We start from the raw sequence: 17811 nt of genomic DNA, 5'->3' as shown, positions 1-17811 counted from the left end.
ACCAAAAATGTTGGGGACCACTGGTCTATGCCAACTATAGTATACTTCCCCTCCAGAGCCTGGAACAGAATCGACAATTCCCAGTCTCCCCATTCCTCTGCTGTCAGCAAATATCTGTGAAATCCAATGGCAAAGTGTCCCATCTGCCTTTAGTGTTGGTCCACATAGAAGATGACAACCTGCTACTGCTATCAGTTAGCTCAAGTGGCAGAAGTCTGTACAGTGACTCTAAAGATTCCAACCTTGCTGGTGACCCCTTTGCTTGTCAGTATGCCGCCACATGACTCATGAGGGAATTTGGTTTTTTTCAGTTTGCTTTTATAAAGGAAATTAGAGAAAAAGAACAATAAGATTGCAAAGTTTCAGAGTAGAAGCCGTGTTAGTCTGTATCCGCAAAAAGAACAGGAGTACTTGTGGCACCTTAGAGACTAACAAATTTATTAGAGCATAAGCTTTCGTGGGCTACTGCCCACTTCTTCGGATGCATAACATAACAAATAAGATTGCAAAATCACACTCAAAAATTAGGAAATGACAGAATTAAGATTGCTTGCATGTAAATGCTTTATGATACAGTCTTTGTTACATGATCGCATACTATTTTTTCCACAGAAACCCTACCACATTCAGTGCACAGGATTGACCTGCTCTGATCCCAACCTCACTTGTTGCAGAAGTTGGAAAATGTAGTGAATGAGACAGGGGATTTCAGGCAGACAAAGAATAGACTCATGGTTAAAGTAGTAGAATGCTGCCCTAGAGAACTGAATTCTATCCCAGCTTTTGCCACGCAGTTCCTATGTGCTGCTAGTCAAGTCACTTAAACCAGACTTTTCACAAGTGGTCACCAATTGTGTGTTCCTCATTTTCTGAGCACCTGACTTGAGACTCTGGGGTCTGATCTACAGTACTGCTGAACACTGGCAGCTGCAACAGAATACAGTGGGAGCTGTGCATTGAACATATAAACTGCTGTATAGTGCTAAGTACTCTGAAAAAGTCAGGTCCTAGGCATCTCAATTTGGGCACCCAAAATAACAGATACTATTGACCACAGAACAGATATCAGTATCCCCTGATTTTACAGGGGTGTTCTGAAACGAAATGCATTAATGTTTGTGAAGCACTTATTGTATAATGATGAGCACCCTTGAAAAGTCCATGAAGAAATTAGTAATTCTGTCTTCAGCCAGGGTTTGAATTGTGTACAGTAAATAAGGCCTAGGACCACACATTGAACAAGGAGTAAACAACATATTGACTAGCTGCTCATTCAGTGAGCAGTCTCCATTCGGTGCACTACATGGAAAAAAAATAGTGTGTGATCATGTAGTGACTATATCATAATGAATACATAGAAGGGGTCCAAAGTAAGGTTGCACAGGCAGCCTTCGTTCTGGCATTTCCCATGAGTGCTTGATTTTGCAAACTAATGTTCTTTTAATATAGTTTTTGTGTGTGTGATGGCATATATAATGAGGCATAACCTTATAAGCCATCTATGCTTGAAGGACTTCCTTTGATTTCAGTGGAAGTTACATGTGGAGGCATGCATATATATATATGTGTGTGTATATATGTGTGTGTGTGTTTATATATATATATATATATATATAACCCAGAACTTCGATTGCCAGCCGCCGAATTAGCGGCTGGGTGTAGACATACCCTAAGATCAGTATTTCTACTATACTCATCCTCATGAGCACCTTTCAGACCCTTTGTCAGGTTTCTAGCATTCTTACTTCCATAGGGACAAAATGTGTGTGTGTGTGTGTGTGTGTGTGTGTGTTTATATGTATATAAACACACACACAGAGTAAATGTCTAATATCACATCTCCTAATATTCAATAAACTGGTGTATGATGAAAATAAGTTATATTATAGAACTGACTAATTTTTTTTATTTTTTATTTTAGGGATGGGTATGCTGGCCAGTGTTTATACAAATGATGAAGAGAGAGGCAATGCAATGGGAATTGCATTAGGAGGACTGGCTATGGGAGTATTAGGTCAGTGAGATGAAATATTAATAGGAACAAAAAAACCCAAAAACCAACCAATCCCCTGCCCCAAATCCAAAAAACCCACAATGCATATCTGTATTGTATGGATGCTATAGGAGATTCCACTTGGTATCTCCTGTCTGTGAAATAGGATTTTGTCATCCTATCTCCAGATTATATTAACAGTACACACTAAAAATAGTTTTAAAAAGTTAAAATAAATTTAATATGCAGATACATTTTGCTAAAGGAAGACAAATCTTCTGACTTTCAAAGTCTGTCACCAATCATCTTCTCTGATTCAGAATGCCTCTCCTTAACTGTGTGCTGGAGAACAGTGATTAACATCCAGAGATATCATTGTTCATTCTCAGTTACGTAAGTGGCTTTTAAGCGGTGCAGCTGCAGTTTGTTTGGAAAAGCCTTTGAAGTTAGAAATACAAACACGATGGGCTATGTTCTCATCCACATAAATCTATTTTTAAATCCAAGAGTTGAACATAGATCTGCCAAAGGTTTGGGCCCATCCTGTTCCAATTTAAGTCAGTGGCAAAAAATCTTCCTGACTGCAGCATTAACAGGCTCTAAGGCTTGGTCTACACTAAACCACCAAATCGAACTAAGGTACGCAACTTCAGCTACGTGAATAACGTAGCTGAAGTTCGAAGTACCTTAGTTCGAACTTACCTCGGTCCACATGCGGCAGGCAGGCTCCCCCGTCGACTCCGCGGTACTCCTCTCGTCTAGCTGGAGTACCGCAGTCGACGGCGAGCACTTCCTGGTTCGACTTATCGCGTCCAGACAAGACGCAATAAGTCGAACCCAGAACTTCGATTGCCAGCCACCGAATTAGCGGCTGGGTGTAGACATACCCTAAGATCAGTATTTCTACTATACTCATCCTCATGAGCACCTTTCAGACCTTTTGTCAGGTTTCTAGCATTCTTACTTCCATAGGGACAAAATCCTGCTTGCCTTATTCACACAGATAGTACTAGGGAAATCAGTGGACCTGATTGTGAGAGTAAAGCAAGTGGGATGTGGCCCATGCTTGACATTTCTTGTTTAGGCAATGTTTGTAGACTGCAGACAACAAACCCTGGAAAATAATCTAATCTAATCTATTCTATCTAAATATGTTCCTCATACTGAGTTACAGTGCTTTGGTTATTTTAATTAATGACCATTAAGATGGATGGGAATTTTGGCATTGAATTTCAGTGTTAAGAGAACTGCTCCCCCAATGTGCTGAAATCTTAAAAGAAAAAGGACCATGAATGTTTTCCTTGTTTTTCTTTCCTAGTGGGTCCACCTTTTGGGAGTGTGATGTATGAGTTTGTGGGAAAGACAGCACCTTTCCTTGTGTTGGCAGCATTAGCTCTGTTAGATGGAGGTCAGTAAATACTAACATTCATAATTCTGTTTAATTCATTCATTGATTTTACTACGTAGTATAGCCACCTTCTTAAACAACAGCTACAGCATTTATTTCTTTTTGCAGCTGTTCAGTTATTTATTCTACAACCATCCAGAGCACAACCAGAAGTAAGTACCACCATAAAAAAACACTTTATATAATGGGTGATGTTTTGCCCTTCCTAACCCTGAGGTTTTGTTATTTGTCTGACAGACTCAAAAAGGGACACCATTACTGACCCTCTTGAGAGATCCATATATCATTATTGCCGCAGGTACAGTTTAATTCTTATACAATTTAATTCTGACTGTGCTTTTTTGCTGTACCTTGAATCCCAGACTGCCTTACTCTGGCCCTGGTTACGAATAACTTTCTACCAATGCATCACAATTATTTGCAATGTTAATTTAAAACAAGGTTCCATGAACAAAATAAGTCATGGACATTCAGATGGGCTCAAGATGCAAGTCTTGGATTCAGACTTTGAACTTCCCAAAGAGCAGAGTTTATGGTTCACATCTGTCTCTGCATAGGTCTATGTAAAGCATGCATTGTTCACCTGAGAAATTTTCAGGAAATAATACTTATATCAGTTAGACTTATGTCAATACCCACTTCTGGTCAGCTAAACACATACGTAACTCTTTTTCAAAGCCTATTATTTACTAGGATAAATGCTTTGCAATAAGGAAAACTCTAATGGAATTGCAACAGACTGGTAGATTGGAAACACTCCAACCTGTTAACAGGTGTTGGTTTTGTTGGGAAGGGGTTAAGTGAGTTTTGCTGACTCACTGAGGGTATGTCTACATTGCAGCCAGGGATATGAATGGCAGCTTGTGTAGCTGTACCTGCGTTAGCTGTACTCTAGCTAGTTCACGAAAAAATAGAAGTGAAGATGCCGCATGCGGGCTTCTGTACTAGCTCCATAAGCAAGTACATACCCAGGGGATGTCAGGGTACGTCTACATGAGATGCTATTCACAATCTCATACACAATGTAGGTGAACCTGGAGTCAAGAGACAATTGTGCTACCTTGATATATGGGAAGTGTGGCTGTCTGGGGAGAAAGAAGATCCAGCATGTGGCTGAGCAGTTGTGAGGGAAGATTTATCAGAGCATCCAAGCCTGGGGGAAAGGATTAAGCTGAACTTTGTTTTCATTAGAAAGGGTGTGAGTTTGGATTGTACCTAGGGAATGAACTATGTTTATAGGATTCTGGGAAATGCACCTGCTCGCAGGTAGCTCAGGGTCTAATGGTAAGTGTCATTTGCTATTACAGGCATTATTCATTTGATTAATCTTTCTCACAGGAAGCGCAATCCTGGCTGATGTAGCAATGTAGGTCACACCTTAGGCTCAAATAAGTTTGAATTTTCCATTCTCTCTCTCAGGGTGCTATCCTAAGGGATTGGGTCGGGATGCCACTGTTCATTGTGAGCCTACTGGGAACTGTCAGGTTGCAATATACAGGAAATTAATGGAGTATGACAGACTTGTAATCCAGAATTAGCTACCAGGGCAAACTTTTCACTGCAGCTCCAGTGGGAAGCCTTGCTAAACACAAGTAAAAGTCATGAGCATTTAAGGGTACGTCTATACTTACCTCCGGGTCCGATCCCAGAAGTGCTCGCCGTCGACGCCGGTACTCCTGCTCCGCGAGAGGAGTACGCGGAGTCGACAGGGGAGCCTGCCTGCTGTGTGTGGACCCGCGGTAAGTTTGAACTAAGATACTTCGACTTCAGCTACGTTATTCATGTAGCTGAAGTTGCATATCTTAGTTCGAAGTGGGGGGTTAGTGTGGACCAGCCTTTAGGAGTTATAAATGGATTGACACTTTAAAATGTCTTCTGCATTCTCATTTTGGAGGTATTAGTTTCATAGTTATAAGTTCAGGCTCCAGGGCCTCTGAGTGTAGGTCAAATTCCTGATTCATAATTGTCTACTTTATAATCAAAGGTATATATATTTCTCTAACTAGTTTGGCTTATCTGTAGCAAGAAGCTCTATGAAAAGCTCTCTTGATATTTCTAAGATGTGCTCCTTGTGACCTGGTTTACATCCAACAGAGCTTAAGCTCAAACATGGAAAGCTTCTCCTTGGCCCCGTTGCTGTAACTTATTCCTTTATATATTGTATATTCAGTTATCACTCCTTGTTGCTGGTGGGTTCAGTGCTTCCATTCCAATGAATGTCACAGCAAAGAGGATGCCAATACAATCATTGCAGCATTGGTACAATATGGGCCTTATGGCCAGCTCTGCTAAGCAACTGGGCAGTAGCATTTGAATGATTGTCAAGTCCCATGTAGAATGCCTGAAAACAGTCCAATCTGGAGATCATAAAGGCACGGATAACTGTGGTAGGGCCCACAGAGAGAAATGGTCACAATTTTATGCCAAATAAAAATGATAAAAGGCACTTCTGGCTACCTAAGCCACCTGGGGCTTCAGAAGCAATCAGGGACCCAGAAGTACCTCTGGAGTGCACACCTCATTAATGTGAGTTGGGTAGATCCTCTCAATCATGAGGACAGACTCTATTTAGATGCTTTCTTCAGCTTACATGTCCGTCTTGTCTGGATTAAGCCTCAGTGAGCTCATTCTATTTTGAATCCCTATTTTGGTCAGCAAACCAGGAAAGCATGAACAGTCTATACCATTGGGGTTTAAAGAAAGACATAGAATTGTGTCTCATCCAAATACTGGTGAGATCGCATGTCGAACTGCCTCAATATTTCCTCCAGTAGCTTTCATACATGGACAGTATATAGCACATTCAGAGATGACAAATTGGAGTCATATCATGAAAAAGCCGTGTGTGTGTGTGTGTGTGTGTGTGTGTGTGTGTGTGTGTGTGTGTGTAAAAGCAAATAGATACCACCTGGTCAATTATATCAATGGCTACTGACAGATGTTAAAGAAACATCCATGGATGTCTGAGTTTGTCATTGCTTGGAAGAGATCAGCCAACTTGGGAAGTGCAATCCTTATATCGTATCCAGATCTAAAACCTGATTGAAAGGGATCAAAGAAAACTGAGCAGTCCAGGTGGATGAAGTTGCCTTGACAAAGTCAAGTTGCCTTAAATAACCTGGTCCAAAACCAGAATAAGTGAAATACCATTATAGCAAAATTTTAACATCAAGATGTGGTTCCTTGAGCAGGGGTCTGACAATTTTCCATTTGAGGAAAGTATCTTTTAGGAGGGCATTAATGGTCTCCACCAATAATACACCCAATGCCTCCCTACTTGATTTTGTCAGCCATGAGGAGCCAGGGTCCAACTGAATGGTACCAGTTTGAAGTTCTCCCATCATCTACAGGAACTTTGCAAGGCCAACAGGAAATAATCCAGGAAGAATGTGGCATATGTCCAAATATGAATCTCACCTCACCTCATGAAAGAGATCAGTTCACTACTCCAGAGAGATACTGATGACAAATGTTTATTATCTGCCTCCTAAAGAGGGACCAGTAAGTTGGCATATAAGGCTTTACTAGACCTTGCAGAATATCGGCTCAGATCCTATTGTTGTGTTGGAATATGTGCTACCTGCGTAACAAAGATATGAAGTACCACGGTCATAAAGTAATTACAAGGTTGTTATAAGTTCTGGGTTATGGCAAACCCTAGAGCAGTGGTTCTCAAACTGTTTTAATGGGGTAGCCAGGACTGGCTTAGACTTGCTGGGGCCTGGGGCCGAAGTCCGAGCCCCACCGCCTGGGGCCCAAGCCCAAGGGCTTCAGTCCTGGGTGGCATGGCTCAGGTTACAGGCTCCTTGACTGGGGCTGAAGCACTTGGGCTTCAGCTTTGAGCTCCCTGCCCAGGGCGGTGGGGTCAGGCTCTGGGTTTGCCCCCACCCCACCCAGGGTGGCAGGAGTTGGGTGGGCTGAGGCTTTGGACCCCCCTCCTGGCACCCGTGTAGCAATTTTTGTTGTTGGAAGGGGGTCATGGTGCAATGAAGTTTGAGAACCCCTCTCCTAGAGACATTTTCTGTCACGTATTGTTAGGGACATGGACTCAACTCCTTTATACACATCTGTTTTCGAACTCTATTTTTGGGTAAGTTTATTAAGACCTGAATAAGAATTTTGTTACTTGATCTCTTCTTTGATTCTAAGATAGAATAGAATTCATTCCTCCAGCTGTATTTTGTATGAGATGAAGTGGTTTTCCAGCATTAAGGTGTTCTTTCAGGCTCAGTTGACTTCTGGTTTTGGACAGGGCATCCTTGTGTATTTAACTGGAACTGCTCATAGACATTTGAAGGTTCCAGGAGCACAAAATATAGCGGAAAGTTTACTTTAGCCATTGTTGCTTGCCCCAGGAATGTATGGGTAATGAGTCTACAAGTTTGTCTTAGGGGTCTTAGATGTGCAGTCTAATACATCTTGGCATTTTTGAACAAAGAATGACAGTGGTGCTCATTTTGTGCTGAACTGTGTGATGAGAGGTTTCTTCCAGGAGAAATAATTTCTCTATGACCTCAGACAAATTAGACTTGAGTTTTTAAAGGTAAAAATTGACTGGTAAACTACCGTAGGGACACTTGAATGTCTCTGAATACCAGTCCAAGACTGTAAGTATTAGAAAGAAAGACTTGAGGATTACATATTTAAGGGTACTGGTTACAACAATGGCTTTAAAACTTTAAAACTTTGTGTAAGCTCACTTTGTGATGAGCAGATAAGCATATATCTCTCTCACTATCCTGCTCTTACCCTTCACCCCCCAGCTTGTGCGGGTTTTCTTGAGCAAATGGGCTCCTCTAGTCAGGGAATCAGAAAAAAATACCTTGTGACTTCAACCATGTAACAAAATACAGTAGGAAAAATTTGGTGAAGATGCAGATAAGTGTGACTGGGAAATCTGGAAAGAAACTATGAGTCATTCTGGCTCCTTGAATTCAACAGGTAAATTTACAGCATGTTAAATTTCATAAAACATTCCACTTGGCTCTAGCTGAGGCATATTGTAACACAGTGAGGGGATGTTTGAAATACCACCACCTGCACTAGATCTCCTTTGAGCATAGACGATTTACATCTCCAAGGCTGTAAGTCCAGCCCTCATACAAAATAGTAGAGGGTTCCACAGTAATGATCAAAAACACTGTAGCTTGAACAGTGCTATGACAGCACTTTATAATATTACTGTAGAATACTTTTGATAAGGGTGCATCTTTTGCCAGTACTAAACTGAATGCAGCCAGTTCATTCACAGCTACACTTCAAAATATTTGAAACCACAGGGAGTGCCACTTTTATAAATTTCAGAGTAGCAGCCATGTTAGTCTGTATCCGCAAAAAGAACAGGAGTACTTGTGGCACCTTAGAGACTAACAAATTTATTAGAGCATAAGCTTTCGTGGGCTACAGCCCACTTCTTCGGATGCATATAGAGTGAAACATATATTAAGGAGATATATATATACACACATACAGAGAGGATGAACAGGTGGGAGTTGTCTTATCAACTTTGAGAGGCCAATTAAGTAAGAGAAAAAAAACTTTTGACATGATAATCAAGGTAGCTCAGTACAGACAGTTTGATAAGAAGTGTGAGAATACTTACAAGGGGAGATAGATTCAATGTTTGTAATGGCTCAGCCATTCCCAGTCCTTATTCAATCCTGAGTTGATTGTGTCTAGTTTGCATATCAATTCCAGCTCAGCAGTCTCTCGTTGGAGTCTGTTTTTGAAGTTTTTCTGTTGTAAGATAGCCACCCGCAGGTCTGTCATTGAATGGCCAGATAGGTTAAAATGTTCTCCCACTGGTTTTTGAGTATTATGATTCCTGATGTCAGATTTGTGTCCATTAATTCTTTTGCGTAGAGACTGTCCGGTTTGGCCAATGTACATGGCAGATGGGCATTGCTGGCACATGATGGCATATATCACATTGGTAGATGTGCAGGTGAACGAGCCTCTGATGGTATGGCTGATGTGATTAGGCCCTATGATGATGTCACTTGAATAGATATGTGGACAGAGTTGGCATTCGGCTTTGTTACAGGGATAGGTTCCTGGGTCAGTGTTTTTGTTCAGTGATGTGTGGTTGCTGGTGAGTATTTGCTTTAGGTTGGGGGGTTGTCTGTAAGCGAGGACAGGTCTGTCTCCCAAGATCTGTGAGAGTAAATGAGTGTCTTTCAGGATAGCTGTAGATCTCTGATGATGCGCTGGAGAGGTTTTAGTTGGGGGCTGAAGGTGACAGCTAGTGGTGTTCTGTTATTTTCTTTGTTGGGCCTGTCTTGTAGGAGGTGACTTCTGGGTACTCGTCTGGCTCTGTCAATCTGTTTTTTTCACTTCAGCAGGTGGGTATTGTAGTTTTAAGAATGCTTGATAGAGATCTTGTAGGTGCTTGTCTCTATCTGAGGGATTGGAGCAAATGCGGTTATATCTTAGAGCTTGGCTGTAGACAATGGATCATGTGGTGTGTCCTGGATGGAAGCTGGAGGCATGTAGGTAAGTGTAGCGGTCAGTAGGTTTCCGCCCCACAGTATGCCAACATTTTTATGGCTGACTTAGAACAATGCTTCCTTAGCTCTCGTCCCCTAACGCCCCTACTCTACTTACGCTACATTGATGACATCTTCATCATCTGGACCCATGGAAAAGAAGCCCTTGAGGAATTCCACCATGATTTCAATAATTTCCATCCCACCATCAACCTCAGCCTAGATCAATCCACACAAGCGGTCCATTTCCTGGACACTACTGTGCTAATAAGTGATGGTCACATAAATACCACCCTATACCGGAAACCTACTGACCGCTACACTTACCCACATGCCTCCAGCTTCCATTAAGAATTAATGGACACAAATCTGACATCAGGAATCATAATACTCAAAAACCAGTGGGAGAACATTTTAACCTATCTGGCCATTCAATGACAGACCTGCGGGTGGCTATCTTACAACAGAAAAACTTCAAAAACAGACTCCAACGAGAGACTGCTGAGCTGGAATTGATATGCAAACTAGACACAATCAACTCAGGATTGAATAAGGACTGGGAATGGCTGAGCCATTACAAACATTGAATCTATCTCCCCTTGTAAGTATTCTCACACTTCTTATCAAACTGTCTGTACTGAGCTATCTTGATTATCACGTCAAAAGTTTTTTTTTTCTTACTTAATTGGCCTCTCAAAGTTGATAAGACAACTCCCACCTGTTCATGCTCTCTGTATGTGTGTATATATATCTCCTTAATATATGTTTCACTCTATATGCATCCGAAGAAGTGGGCTGTAGCCCACGAAAGCTTATGCTCTAATAAATTTGTTAGTCTCTAAGGTACCACAAGTCCTCCACTTTTATAAGAGGCCAAGTTCTGGTCTTCTCTTACTATCAATCAAGCATGTCACTAGTCTTTCATAGAATCACAGACCTCGAAGGAACCTCGAGAGGTCATCTAGTTTAGTCCCCTGCACTCATTGTAGGACTAAGTATTATCTACATGCACACCCATGTTGGCTTTGCAGAGAGGCCTGACCCATCCTTGGAATGTTTGGGTTGGAGAGGAAATATCCTTGCATCTGGTTGGGATACATTGAGCCTCTCGAGGTGTGGATAACCCATAATAATGAGCACCCTGCTTCCTATAGAAGCCATCAATGGATCTTGGACCTTTTCCTTCACTGTGCTGCATCTACAAAGTTAACTGCAGCCCCTGCTGAGCTGCTGTAGTGGGAGAGTGGGGCCAAGATGGGCCCAAGTTTTACAAAGTAATAATAAATAAAAACATCTCTCTTTTCTGGAAGTGAGTAGGATGCTGATGAAGAAAGGGGAGATTAACTTTCTATCCTCCCCAATATCCTGGCGGGAGTAGAGGGCATCCCCCAGGATCACAGCTCCTTTTTGCTTTAAGGGATACACAGCTCCTTTAAGATTCTCTGTGGCTGACAGAATTATGAGGACCTCCCACTGAGCCAGGAAGGACACAGTGCTGCCTCTTAATCATCCTCAGATACCTCCGGAATGGGGTCAGAGGCCATGCCTTGTACACAATAGGGCTAGGATTTAGCCCCAAGAGAACAGATGTAAAGAACAAAAGATTATAGTTATAACTTATCATTTGTACAACAGTCAGCCCTACTGCACTTTCTAAATGTCACCAAGCTCACTGAAATCTTTGTCTCCCCCAACCCCATTATGAAAATAGCTTAACCTTTATTGTACAATTCCTTGGAGAACTGAAATAAATAAGAAGTTGGAGACTTAAGTGATTCCCTCCCCCACCACCACCATTTAAAGTTAATCAATATTTGGTGTACGACAAACAGGGCTACAAAGAGCACATTGTTTCTATAAACACTGCCCTTCTCTGTTCAGCTTTTGGTGTTAACATTCAAGTGATATAATCCCTGCATTTTCTTCCCCCAACCCCTCCTCTCTTTAAGGATCAATCTGCTTTGCAAACATGGCTATTGCTATGCTGGAACCAGCATTGCCTATCTGGATGATGGAGACCATGTGTTCAAGAAAATGGCAACTTGGTAAAGTACAGTGCAATATATTTTACTTGAGTCCAGTATATTGTAGCAAGAGGCTGTTCCAATTATGGTTTTGTTAGCAGTGGTCTCCCTGGGTGCTTTGATGTCAAGATGATCATTTTTTTCATCTTTTCGTCAACATCATACTCAATTGTGTGATAATGTACACATATCTAGAGGTTGTTTGTGAGATATACACACAGCAGAATTCAGTTTTTATTCTTTTATAATTTCAATGGATAATAGATTTTTTTATTGAAGCATTCTTTATTTGTAGCCATTTAAACTGTGGGAAATTACGGAGGGTCAGAATTATTTAATGAGAGTAGACATTGAGAATCAAAAAGTTAGAGTTATAACAGTTAAAACACAATCTGTCAACATACGTTGAAGTTTCAGCTTTAAATCAAACAGCATTTTTCTTACTTTGCCTATAAGTAAATTTCAATGATCATCGACAGAAATATTTTTTCATCAGTTTGTGTGGTGAAATCAATGTTTATTGACACTTACCGATAAAAACTTAATCCTTCCAAGTGTATATATCGGCATGATGGAACAGCGTGCCAGCTATCATGATTTTAGTATGAGTGTTGCAATATTTGATGTTTGACTTGACGCCCCAGCTCCTGGAGACCAGTGAGTATACAAAAATCTCAATTTCATTTAAAAAATAAAGTTTCTGGCTCTTGTGGAAAAGTATGAAAATGTAACCTGAGTGCACCATAAATGCTCAAAACCCAGAAGACAAATAAAAAGAACCGAAGATTATTTTTTATTAAAGTCTCATGATTTAAGCCAAGATGATGGTTTGGGGGGCACTTGATTCATAGTTTTTAATGGTTGGGACTGGCGGTACTACATATGTATCTGTGCTGTATGTAGTACACACACGTATGTACACATCCCAGAACTGTCAGTTTACAGCAATAATGCTGAGGGAGCTCTAGGCCCTTGTTAAAATTTTGCAACTAAATTGAAGGGAGGATTGGGAGGATCTCCCTGAGTCTGAAGGATTTCATCCTCTTCTATTACTATTAAATCATCTCTGTCAAAGGGCTTCTCTGTGGAGCTCCTAATACTTCTTAAGAGCAAGGGCAAAATCCTGGCCCTACTGAGTCAATGGGAATTGTGTAATTGAGATCAATGGGGCCAGGATTTCACCCCAAGTTCTTTGCCTTTGGAATGAACAAGACTGCACCAAAAAGCAAAGTATTCAGTAGTGAGGACTCTGCCAAGATACCAGTCACAGCACTCCTTCGTACTCCTCAATGTTTAGGGCACATTATGAGCATTTATGGCAATATCTTGTTTTATTTTTAATACCTTTGCATTTTCTTTATCCCAGCCCATCCCCATGTGTTATTTATCATGTTTATTACACTAGTGCTTACATAGAAACTGAGAGTGGGGTGGGCCCCATTATAACTAGTACTATACAGACATAGATTAAGAGATAGTCTTCCTCAAAGTCTAAGCAGACAAGACAGACAAATGGATAGAGCATACAAGCAGAGCGAACAATATGATGGCAGCAAATGTATTCATTACACAATTGTTTTTTCTTTTCTTTTAAGTTTTTTTATTTAAATAATTTCATTGGAGTTATTTTAGGAGGGGATTAGCTATATGGATTGATTTACCTATTCATTTATCTGGGCTAGTTTGCTTTCTGGGGTGCATGCTGTGTCTGATGGAGTTGTTTGCATGTCTGAGAAGGGTGAAATGATTAATCAGATTCCCTTTTCACATCACTGAAAGTCAGGAGTTGTTTCATGATCTATTCAGGGAGAGGGAAGAGAATGTGTGCAGGGGATATTGTAGAACAATGTGCGAGCATGTGCATGTAGCTGGAGGTGGAAACGGGCTAGTAAAATCAGATTATTTTGTGATGCTCCAGAGTGGGGTAAAGCGGTCAGAGTTTACAGCTTAATCTGGCCTATAAAGTTAACATTTTAAGAGGTTGAAAGTACGTATCTTCACAGTATTTGAGTTATCACATGGTAACATTCTTTGTGTTTCTTCTTTAGTATTAATATGTGACATTTTAATTAAAAAGGTAATTTTCTAGTCAAACTTCGTTAAACCATAGTTAACATTGAGCACATTGCAGTAGCTGAAGGATAATATTAAAGGGATGTTATAATTCTCCCAAATACTATTATCTACAAACAATATTATTCACTCATAATTGTATTATTGTAGGTCATCACCACAGATGACATGCAAACTTTAGTTCTAAAAAAAGCACCCTCAGGAAGCCAGAATGGAATTAGGCATCAATAATTAAAAGATTGCCAAACTATCAACCATGATAAAGAGTGCTATATTGTAATGTGAGAGCATTAATGTATAAGACTGGAGATTTTTAAAGCCTCCCTTACAGAAGAAAACATAATCCATCTAGTGGAAAGCTGCTTGTTTATCTGCCTCCCTCAACCAGAACATATTATTGATGTCAAAGAAATGAGGTTTGAGAACTTCCTGTTTGAATAAAGATTGTTTGGAGGAGACTATCCATATTAATTAATACTAGTTTTATCCCCTAATGATAAAAGCAGTTGATTCCATCATGCTTTGTCTGATTTGATGGCATTAGCAGTTGAAAGTGTTTAAAATCTATCTTGAACTGGAGACTTTGAAAATGATGAGTTTTATATGATTTAGAGTCTAGTTGTTTGAAGTAGGATCTTGCAGTTCCTTCAGAACTCCTGATTTGGATCAGTTGGTTTTATATTCCATAAAACTTAGAAAAGGGAAAACTGGAGATTCAGTATTTCACAGCTTACCCATTGCCTTACATAGCTAACTGCAAGTCTTAGCTAAGTTCAGTAAATTTTTTGTAATTTTCCAGTTCTCCTATAGTAAGAATGATGTATAAATTCACAACAGGACTAGGGTAATGGCATCCATTTATTATACACAAAAATGGCATGTTTTTCATTGTAAGCTGTGTATGTGTGTGTAGGGGGGTTAGTCATACGATGCTGCTGCTAAAAAGTCTCCCTAAATTTTGACAGGTTTCAGAGTAGCAGCCGTGTTAGTCGGTATCCGCAAAAAGAACAGGAGTACTTGTGGCACCTTAGAGACTAACAAATGTATTTGAACATAAGCTTTCATGCATCTGAAGAAGTGGGCCCACGAAAGCTTATGCTCAAATAAATTTGTTAGTCTCTAAGGTGCCACAAGTACTTCTGTTCTTTTTTCCCTAAATTTTGTTTATGAACACCAAAGAGAATGATATAGGCAAGAAAAATATATGCTGGCTCCAGAGGAGCGGCTGTAGTGTACTTTAAGGGAATTGTTCGAACACATACCACTCTGATTTATTTGACTGTGAAATGATTGACTAGAATGCTAGGCATGGTCTGCATTGAATAGTCATACACTTGCTGATTTGGTTTCAAAAGAGGTAAGCAGAACAATAAATTCACAGCAACAGTTCTGCATTCCTCTACTATGTGGAAGTTAGAAGTAAGGACAGGAAATAAAAAAGAGGATTCACCCTGGGGGAGGAGCAACAACAAAAAATGCAATGAGTATATCTGGAGAAAGCTAATCCAAATAGGAGATATTCAGATGGGAGAAAGAAACCCGAGGAGCAATAATATCAAGAGAAACCTAGATGTGATAGCAAAGACCAATGAAATATGAGTTTGCTATATGAAGGTCATATGTAAAGGCCAGTATGATTTTTGGATACTGACAGTGACATCAAATAATAGGCCAGTATGTGACCATGGTGAGATTGCATTTGGAACAAGACCATCAGTTTTTAGTTCATTATTAGGAACATATAAAGAAATGGGAGAGAGCTTAGAGAATAATCAGGAGTGATAGAATTGCTTCAATTCTTCTATCCTTTCCTAAGTGACCTTTGACAGTTACCAGGACCCTCACCTCACCTATCTACAGATATCTGAAGAATGTAAAAATATCAGAACAAAGGATAGAAAGGAATTACTAAGCCTTGTACAAGGGGGCATAAGTAGGAGTAATGAGACAGAATTAATAGAAACTTCAGGCTGAATATTAGAAAAAGCTTCTTCATAGTGAAGTTTATTAGGATGTGGTATTACCTTTCAAGGGATATGTTGGAAGTTCCCTTGCTTGGGATAGCTGTGAATGCGTAAGATACTAATAAGTTGTTATTGCCCGTTGTACATGGAAGGTTGTCCCTGAACAGATCCATAAGTACAATATACTTTCCTTCTTTAGGTCCTTTCTTAAGGTCCCCTTGTGCTGTGACACCTACAAGGAGTCAGACAATTAATGTTAGGTATGTTGTGACAGTCGATGAGAGTTCAGTGTTGGGGCGGTTGGCATTAAATTATGTTAGTTTATATTTTAAAAATGAATGATTCGGAACCAAGAAGTTGTATGCCGAGTTTGCCTAAGTAACAGCATGAATATAATAGCCTTGTCCTCTCTATTTCCCTTTTCTTGTTTAAAATGTAACTAGTATGTCTTAAATTAAGCTCCAGTTCTGGAATTGGCTCCACATGGATGGTGAATCCCGGGCTTCAGAGGAGCATAGGGAATGTTCAGACCCTTACATTGTAAGTTATTTAGGGTGAGGGGCTGTGTCTTTCTATGCCAGAAGTTCCCAGACTGTGAGGCACACTGTTCTAGGGGGGCATGGATGAATTTTTTGGGGGGGCATTGTGGGCCCAGGCCAGCCCCATGGGGGGCAGGGAGGGCATGGTGCCCAGACTTGACCCATCCCCAGCTCTGCTTCGGCCCTGCCCCCAGCCGTGGCCCCGTTTCTCAGCCCTGCACCTGGTCCCACCCCGAGTCCTCAGCCGCAGATCCACATCTAGCCAGGGGGCTGGGGGCCCAGCTGCCGGCCCACCACCGCGGACCAGCTGCAGCTCTGTCCCTGCCCTCAGTCTCAGCCCTGGCCCCAGCTTTGCTCCCGGCCCTGCTCCTATCCCCAGCCCCACCACCAGCTGCAGCTCCAGCCTTGACCCCCTTACCCCTGTCTGCATCCTCCAGCCGTGGCCCCACTCCCGGCCTGGCTCTGGGAGGGTGGGGGAGCATGGCCAGAAGTAAGGGGGGGCACGTTAATACAGTGCCTAGTACAGTGGGACCTGATTGTGCTACTATCACTATAGGGATTAATATTGTGAATAACACTCATGTCCTGGCAGGTGGATAAATAAATGTTACGTTTTAGTCAGATATTTTCACAAACGTAGTCAGGGAAAAAAATCCCACACTATTTCACCACACAAAAACCTGAGAGAAATAATAGATAGTCAATATAATTCAATTATTAGCCCCCCATATAATCTCAGTATACTCCTCCTCAAATCCAAGTTCTGTAGTCTCACAATGTCTAAAAGAGATAGGGATCTGGATGAAGATGATCTGGGTTATCACTCAGCCTGGATAAGATGCAAGTAATACTGCTCTAGATACTTCCCTATGCCAACAAGTGTTTCTCAGCCAATGGGTCACAAAATACAAATCGAGGGGTTTGCGAGGCACTGAAAATGTTGTTATAATCTAAAGCAAAGAAAAATCTCACTCTGCCACTTCCTGCACACTCTTGCCCAGCACGTATTCTCTGTCCATCTCAAAACACACACACAAATTATATATAGGGTACTGTTATAATTGATACATTAATTATAAAAGTAAGTAAAAATAGAAGGAGGGGTCACAAAGGTATTTGACTTTGAATAAGGACCAAGCAACATGCAACAATTGAGAAACACAAATCTAGAGGGATAGGTCAAAGGTGATGGCTATACAGTGTGTTACAAACACATACCTGACTTTGGCCAACATAGTTGCAGCCTTGGGGTCCTACTGGCTCTTTGCTGCTCTGAGCCCCAGACAGTACTGGTGGCTGTGATGCTTATTATCACCTCTTAATGG

General features: G+C 41.0%; 1 protein-coding gene across 4 annotated transcripts in view; it reads left to right on the top strand.

Annotated features, from left to right (window-relative positions):
- SLC18A2 (solute carrier family 18 member A2) overlaps positions 1-17811 on the top strand; it is a 57915-nt gene that overhangs the window by 25769 nt on the left and 14335 nt on the right. For all 4 annotated transcript variants that reach the window (XM_005310347.5, XM_008166311.4, XM_042855305.2 and 1 more), the window contains 5 exons: positions 1922-2014; positions 3312-3401; positions 3510-3553; positions 3639-3699; positions 11836-11931. In XM_005310347.5, the coding sequence (XP_005310404.1) occupies positions 1922-2014; positions 3312-3401; positions 3510-3553; positions 3639-3699; positions 11836-11931 (384 nt within the window). The remainder of the gene's footprint in view (positions 1-1921; positions 2015-3311; positions 3402-3509; positions 3554-3638; positions 3700-11835; positions 11932-17811) is intronic.

Source organism: Chrysemys picta, chromosome 7 (assembly GCF_011386835.1).
Source record: "Chrysemys picta bellii isolate R12L10 chromosome 7, ASM1138683v2, whole genome shotgun sequence".
NCBI classification, from domain to species: Eukaryota; Metazoa; Chordata; order Testudines; family Emydidae; genus Chrysemys; species Chrysemys picta.
Note: the sequence above shows the minus strand (reverse complement) of the source record. Positions and strands in the feature narration are given on the sequence as shown.